The sequence below is a fragment of the Octodon degus genome, unplaced genomic scaffold, assembly GCF_000260255.1.
Source record: "Octodon degus isolate 3935 unplaced genomic scaffold, OctDeg1.0 scaffold00083, whole genome shotgun sequence".
Taxonomy (NCBI): domain Eukaryota; kingdom Metazoa; phylum Chordata; class Mammalia; order Rodentia; family Octodontidae; genus Octodon; species Octodon degus.
In genome coordinates, this window is record NW_004524659.1 from 2817645 (window position 1) to 2825604 (window position 7960).

At 32.9% G+C, this 7960-nt stretch overlaps 1 protein-coding gene across 1 annotated transcript in view; it reads left to right on the forward strand.

Annotated features, from left to right (window-relative positions):
* Positions 1-7954, forward strand: part of Uri1 (URI1, prefoldin like chaperone) — a 97477-nt gene extending 89523 nt beyond the window's left edge. The window contains exons 8-12 of the mRNA XM_012515896.2: positions 113-281; positions 1669-2017; positions 2728-2870; positions 3582-3831; positions 7754-7954. Of these exons, the coding sequence (XP_012371350.1) occupies positions 113-281; positions 1669-2017; positions 2728-2870; positions 3582-3831; positions 7754-7936 (1094 nt within the window). The 3' untranslated portion in view covers positions 7937-7954. The remainder of the gene's footprint in view (positions 1-112; positions 282-1668; positions 2018-2727; positions 2871-3581; positions 3832-7753) is intronic.
* Positions 7955-7960: the final 6 nt, after the last annotated feature.

Sequence of the window (7960 nt, forward strand, 5' to 3'; positions counted from 1 at the left end):
TGTTTCAATATCCGACTTACCCCAAAAGAAAAGCTCACTGATGTCTGGGTTTATACCTTTTTAATATTGACTAGTAACAGTTATGTCTTCTCTTTCTCTTTTTTTTAAATAGGAAAACAGCGAATTGCTCATAAACCTCATTCTAAACCAAAAACTTCAGATATTTTTGAAGCAGATTTTGCTAATGATGTAAAATCCAAGAATTTTCTTGCTGATACAGAACTGTGGGCTCGACTTGAGGAACTAGAGAGACAAGAGGAATTACTGGGTGAACTTTACAGGTATCTAAAGTTGTTTCTGGACATATTTCCTTATTAATAAAATAATATGCGCACATTGAGGAAAATGCAGAAAAGCATAGTACATGAAATTATCAGTTATCCTTCTATGCTAAGATAAATATTAATTTCTTGTATTTTCTTTGAGGACTGAGTGCTTGCATACGTCCCAATGCATGTGTATGCACATACATGTTAAATCAACATTTTTTATTATAAAAGTTTAGGTGTATTTTATGTTACGAATAATTATATCACGTAGTTGACTTTTAATAATTATGAATGCATTATATTTTAGTTGAAGTATTTTATTACACTCAGAATAATGCTCCATCCTTGACTTATTAAAAAGAAAAACTTCACTTTGAATTTGAGTTTGATACTTTAACATGTTTGTCCTTGCTTTCCATTTACAAACTTTCTATTTATGGAGCAGTCAGTTTGTAATCCGGTCAGGTAGTTTCATGTATGAGAAACTTTACCAAACTGCTCCTTGAAATGCACATTAGCACTCACTTAGAGTTGTCAAAGTGCTAAATGAAGTCTGCTGCTACGTAAGTTCTTATATTATTTTGCTTAAATGATGTACCATATGCAGTAATTAGTTTCTGTGAAAAATAGGACAAGACGCACAAAAGATTTTTTCCCCTTACCATTTCACCTATAAATTTAGGTCTTTTTGATTAACTGGTACTATTTTGCTTTTTAAAACCAGTGTTGGATCTTGTGATTTTCTTAGTCACGATTCTCTATTTTTGTGTGATGTTATTTCAGTTCTATTGCAATTTTGGTTTTGTTATTCCTGTAAATCTTTTATAGAATGAAGCATGATAGATATACATTCATATATAAAAATATGTGCATATGTTTCAATTCTTTAGTTTTAAAAATTACAACAGTACATATTTGTGAAATATTCAGATGTTGAAATAGAAAATAATTATTTTGTGGCATTAATTTCTGATCTTTAAATAGAAATACATATTACTCAAATTTCTTACAAGCTCTTATTCTACTAACGATACTATATATTGTGTCTGGCCTGTACCCAAAGGTAATTTAGTGCATATATTTACTTAAATTTGAATAACTACAGTATACAGAAGTGGCATATTAACAATGCTTTTTGTTAATTTCTATCAAAACACTTTGTCTTTTGTTTGTTATCTAGAATTCTTGTTTAAAAATATTTTTGTTTTTAAGTTGTGTTATATACATGTACCAGTTCCCAATGATGAATGTAGTCAATGATATACTGCAAAAATACTAATAAAAATTAACCTTATACAAAAATTTTAATTTTTACCAATTGAAATGAACTGGAAATTAGACTATGTCAGGCTGTAATGCGTTTGTTTCATGTTGTTACTATTTCCTTTCTCCCTACTAGTAAACCTGACACTGTGATTACAAATGGAGAAGAGACAACCTCTTCTGAAGAGGAGAAGGAAGATGAGAACACAAATATAACTGTGATGCAGCAAGTAACAGACCTCCTTACTCCTAGCTGTTGTCCTAAGGGTGTTGCAAGTTCAAAACTACTCAGTGGTCAGGTGAATGGTAAATTGAACTGTTCAGTGAATGGCTCAGATTCTTATCACAGTAATGAAGAAGAAGAGGAAGAAGAAGATGATGATGGTGGTGATGGTAGTGATTATGACAATGACCATGATGCTTTGGGGACTGGAGATAATTCTGTACCAACAATATACTTTTCTCATACTGTTGAACCTAAGAGGGTTTGTATACTTTTCACTTTACTAATTTTGGGTATAATTTGAGTATTATCACTTATGGTGCTTTTTAAGAGAAAAATTTTGGGCCAGGGAGATAGTTCAGCGGCATAAGTACCTGCCTTGCAAGTGCAAAGTCCTGAGTTCAATCCCCAGTACCACAAAAAAAAAAAAAAAAAAAGAAATAAAGAAAATTTTCACAGTGATTAAGACTACTGAAATTGTAGTGTAAATGTTGAGTGGGAATAGAAGAATAACATTAATCTTGAACAGGATAGTTTTTAGTCCTTTGGTTTCTAAAATTAAAGGTGTTTTAAAAATTTGAAATAGTTACACATTATTTAGTACTGCTTTTGTAACCTAAATGTTACAATCTTACTCAATATTTCTTTTGGTTAATTCTGCTCTTTGTTTTGCAATATATGATTTTAGCTAAAATTTGTATCAGAGTGAGGTGAAAGTTTAGCATTTAGTTTAAATGTATTTTGCTTTCTATACAATAATGAAGACATCAAAGGCTAGAATTGGTGATGGAAAGAGAGTTAATTTCATGTTATACAAGTATGATAAGGTGAAGACATTTTTGCCCAATCTGACGATGCAGTTTGTACAAAAAAATGTCAACTATGTCTCTTACTGTTTTATTATAGAATTTGTTTTACTTTGGGCTTTGGTTAAATTTCTGAGTTTTTAATGTTTGCTATACAATTTTTTAGGTTCGGATAAATACTGGAAAAAATACAACTTTAAAATTCAGCGAAAAGAAAGAAGAAGCCAAACGTAAACGAAAGAATAGCTCTGGCAGTGGTCATTCTGCCCATGAGTTGCCTACAATCAGAACTCCTGCTGACATTTACAGGTGAATGACAGCACTGACTACATGACAGTCTACTCTTTACTTCCTTTTTCTGCCTGATACTCAATTGAAAAGTTGTCTGTAACCCAGAAGGCTTTCCCTGACAAAAGGGAGGTGCCCTGATGGAATTAACCTACTATTTGAGAGCCTGCACTCCTATAGCTGCACAGAGCAGTTGGGATATTGTAATTCTTTTCCTTTCCCCTTTTCACCAGTGCTTTGAAATAATTCCCATTTGGTGTACTACAAACTATATGTCTTTAGAAATTAAAGTTTGCATTTGTATTGGCTAGGTTAGCACTTTCCTATTATAGCTAAATTATGCTTGGCATATTGATTTGCCTCTTCAGAATAAAAATTACACTATTTCAGTTTTTGTTGTATTTTTTAAGGAAGTTATCATTTGAAAATATTTACTGTCATAGTCAGTGAAAATTGCTAGATGTCATAAGTTGGTATAAAACTGATTAGAATTTTGCAAATATTGCCACCAAGAACATGCATATAAATAACGTACTATATTTTATTAGGCAAAAAAAATATTTTGTCTTTCAAAATATAAAATGTTTGAGGCTGCGAAAGTATTGTGAATGAAAATTTTAGATATAAAATTTCAGATCAATTTCTAGAAAAGATTTTTAAAAATCTTTATAAAGTTACTCTCAGTTTTATGAGTTACCTTTTAAGTGAACATATATTTTTCCAATATTACAGAGTTTTTGTTGATGTTGTGAATGGAGAATATGTCCCTCGTAAATCAATTCTCAAGTCTCGAAGCAGAGAGAACAGTGTGTGTAGTGATACCAGTGAGAGCAGTGCTGCCGAATTTGATGAAAGGCGGGGAGTTTTGAGGAGTATTAGCTGTGAAGAAGCCACTTGCAGTGACACCAGTGAGAGCATTTTGGAAGAAGAACCACAAGAAAATGATCAAAGGAAACCTTTGCCCTCATTGGGAGCACCTGAGGTGTGTACGAGCTCTTTACTCTTTATTATCTTTGGCTGGCTTTTACTATTTAACCTGGAATGTCACAGGATCTAATTAATTCTAGGTTTGCACTCTTTTTTGATACAAGATCTTGCTGTGTAGTTCAGGCCTGCCTTGAACTCACTATGTAGCCCAGGCTGGCCTAAGAAAGCGTGGTGATCCTCCTGCCCCAGCCTCCTGAGTGCTGGGATTATAGGAGTGCATTACCATGCCCGTCTTGGTTTATACTTTTTAGATAATAATTTGTTTAAAAAAAGTTAAGTCACTAGCAGTATAATATTACTATCTTGAAATTTAATTTCTGTGAAATAGGAATTTGAAAATATCTTAATTGATATGTACATTTTTGAGTAGAAAAATCCTTTAATAGTTTATAGTAAAATTACCAGTGGGCCAGACTATAGTCATGTGAAGATACAGTAGGTTAGATTATATGGTTCTTTTTTAAATGTCTTGGTAGCATTAAAGGAAATCTGTGTGTATGATCAGAAAGTAATGGTGTTTTGTTTTGTTTTGTTTTGTTTTGTTTTTGAGAAACATAGCAATGAGACAGTTTCAAAACTGATTAATAGGACAGTTTCAATAATTAATACATTGTACATTGTTATCTTCTTAGTGGTTATCCATAGTACAAGATGCAGACAGGATATCCTGTCCAAACACTGTTAGTACAAATCTTTCTTCTCATTGAATTAAGTGTAAGTTGCTGTATATCTATCCTAACTGTTCTGTATGTACAGATACAAAATGGTCCTTTCTTTGTATGCACTTTTTTGGTTTAGTCCTGTCAGAGATGGGTATTCCATTGGCATCTAAATACTATAGGTACATGAATTCAGCAAAACAATCCAACATAGCCCAGCAGTTCACAATAGTAGTGGGTTATCTGCAGAAGTTGTTGACTTGAGCCTTTCACAGCTCAGCATATTAATATGGCTTTACTTTATATACCTTGTTTTTATACTTTCCTGCTGGGTGGTTAAGACTAAGATAAAGCAAGACCTATATAACAAGAAATGTAACTTTTGTATCTGATAAGGTCAGTCAATTACCCTTAGGATTTATCCTGTAACTCTGTACCACAGTTTGCAGATCCTTTGTCACTGTCAGCCATGTGGATGAGTCACGGCAATTGCTTGACCAATTTGCTCTCTGTGAAAGCCTGAGAGAATGTTTTCTCTGTGACTCTCCTTAGGCACACTCTATGACATGGATCACATTGCTCTGTGGCCCCATAATTTCCTTGATCAGAAAATTTGGAACACAACTGAGTTACATGATGATACAGTATAGGTTTTCCTATGTCCTGAATCTTCACTGACCTTGAAAGGCTAGGGTCAAAATGTTGGCTGTCCTTGCAGCCCTTCTATTTCTCTAATTTTTGGTCTGCAAACTTAGGTTGTTAACCCACCAGAAGAGAAGCTTATTACAACATACGCAGTTGGGTTTAACCTCACTATCTGTCTGAATGTCAAACATCTTAGGCATAACATGGAACACGTATTTTCCATCAGGTATTGATATGTTAAACTTCAAGTCCCTACAGAATATGGAGAAAAAAATTTAAAAATGAAAAATACAGTAGTAGTAGTTTTGAGCACACTCATCTCCCATTCTTGCCACTTTGTGAAGCAGTACGGGAAGTCCTTTTATTTGGGTGTCTTTAGTAGTAGCTGCCTTGATACTTGAATTAATTCAGAATGTGTATACTTCATGGTCATTTTTATTTCAGGGAAGACCCAAAAGTTCCACAGTGCCAGATCCAGTGAAAAAAGTGGATGAGGATTCAATGTAATGTTTTGACTCACTTGCCTTCTGTTTGATGGCATTTGGTAGCAGTGTTCACTGTATTTGATTATCTTTTGTAAAGACTGATGAAAAAGGACTTTCAGATCTGTTTCAGAAAGTTGTGAAAACTGTGAGATAAGTGTGTTCAAAGATAGGGGGATTGATAGTAATGTATCTTTTTCTGTAAAAACATTTGTTATTTATTTATTGTGGTACTGGAGATTGGACTTGGGACCTTGTACTTGCCAGCCAGGCGCTTATGCTGCTGAGCTATATCCCTGGCCCTATAATAAACTTCTGAAAATGTAGGCACTGTATATTTTGGTCACCTGTCCTACATGGTAGCTAATTATTGAGAGTCCTATGTTCTGGCCTGTTTCAGTGAAACCTTTAAGGTTATGGAATCATTTTCTAATCTGATGAAAGCTGTAGGCATTTTCCTTAGAAAAATTAGCACATACTCATAGGCTTTTATAGACCATATTGCATATAATTTTGTGGAGGTGGAGGAGAGGTTGAGAGACCCAAAATAAGTATTCCTGTCTGTGAAATGCATGACTATGGTTTCCACTTGATATTTTTATTGTTGTATTTTGGTGAATATTAGAAGTTTTCAATTTAAAAATATTGAGAGAAAAGTATTTAGGAAGACTGGAAAACTTATATTGTATCAAACCAATGTACAGTTTTGTATATATATTTTTATATAAATTGATAAAACTGTCATCACTTGTATCAGATTATGCTAATTGTACTAAATGCGCTAAATGGTGATTGGGGATAAACATTATTAGCACTTAGACATCCTGTGTAAGATTAAAATGGCCCCAATCCCAAGACAATGGGTGGCCTGGAAAGTCTTACCTTATTTAATAATTGGCCGTTGTGTTAGAAAACATGGAATTGATGTAGATTTTTTGCCAGTAAGTATTTGAAAATTGAGTTTTTGTAGGGATTTAACACGTCATAGGGTAGCTAGGATATGGAACTTATTTTTACCCTTATTAGCTTTGCATTGTATCATTGAGCTGCTGTAATAGATGCTATAACTTTTTACTTCAAAATAAATAGTTCATGATTAAGGAAAGTACTTTGAAAGATGTCATTTTTAGAGTTTTTTACAGTGCTAACATACTGTGTCTTTCAAGCATGTTAAGATAATGTAAAAGCTCTGTTCTTAGCATGATTAAATGGAATTTTTAGAAAAATAAACTTGGAGTTTTAAGAGCTGGAGTTCAGAATCTTGAGGAAGGGAGGAAGATAGCATTTTTTGTTTTTTCATTGGTGGGATGAGGTGAAGATGTTGATTTTTTAAAACTGTTTAAGTGATAAATTGTCTTAACTAGCTTTGAACATTTGATAAAGGGAAGTTAAAAAAATGAAAGTTTATATTGTTTTAGCTTGTACATGAAAGATATGAGAGGTTCCATATGTCCAAAGTCTTTAAAAAAAGATACATAAAGATTTCTGGGTATTTATGTATTAATTTTGTTCCATTTAAACATACAGCTGAGCAGATTACCTTCAGCAAGCACCAAGTTGAAATTAAAGTCACTTTTTGTGGAATTTGTGATTTCCATCATTGAGCTTTTCGTATTAAAATTTAGAAAGGTGCTTAATCTCAGCACTTTCATTTTTTAATTTCCACCGATCACTTAAATAAAATTGAGGCAGATGCAATAAAATATTTGAACAGTTACACTAAGCTTTTGACTAGGAGGCAGCATGACCATCATACAATAGCTCTTCATTCGCTGATATATCAAAACTTTAAAAATTTTAATACATTATTTTCACAGAGCTGGACATAATAGAATGTGTAAAAATTTGGGGAGTTTTATATATCATTTTTGTTTTTCCCAGATAGAATATGCATTTTGTACTTTATATTTTCTCCCCTCACTACTATAAACATTGCTTATATTTGGTGATATAATTAAAAAAATTTTATGATTCTTGGTTTCCTATGAATAATTAATAGCTTGATGTTAATATATTATATATTAAAAAATCTTGTTTTTAAAGAAAAGAAATACCTAATTGGTGAATAGAAGATAAAGCTTTTATGGGCATCTTTTGTCTTATTACCATAAACCTAATTTTTGTCTTCTAGGCTTTTTCTGGAACTGTAATAGAAAAAGAATTTTTATCAGCCTCCTTAACACCACACCCAGCCATTGCTCACCCTGCACTACCCACCATTCCAGAAAGAAAAGAAATTTTGTCAGAAGCATCAGAGGAAACTGCAAAAAGGGTTTCAAAGTTCAAAGCTGCCAGATTGCAACAGAAAAGCTAGGAAATGGGAGTTTACATCCTAAGA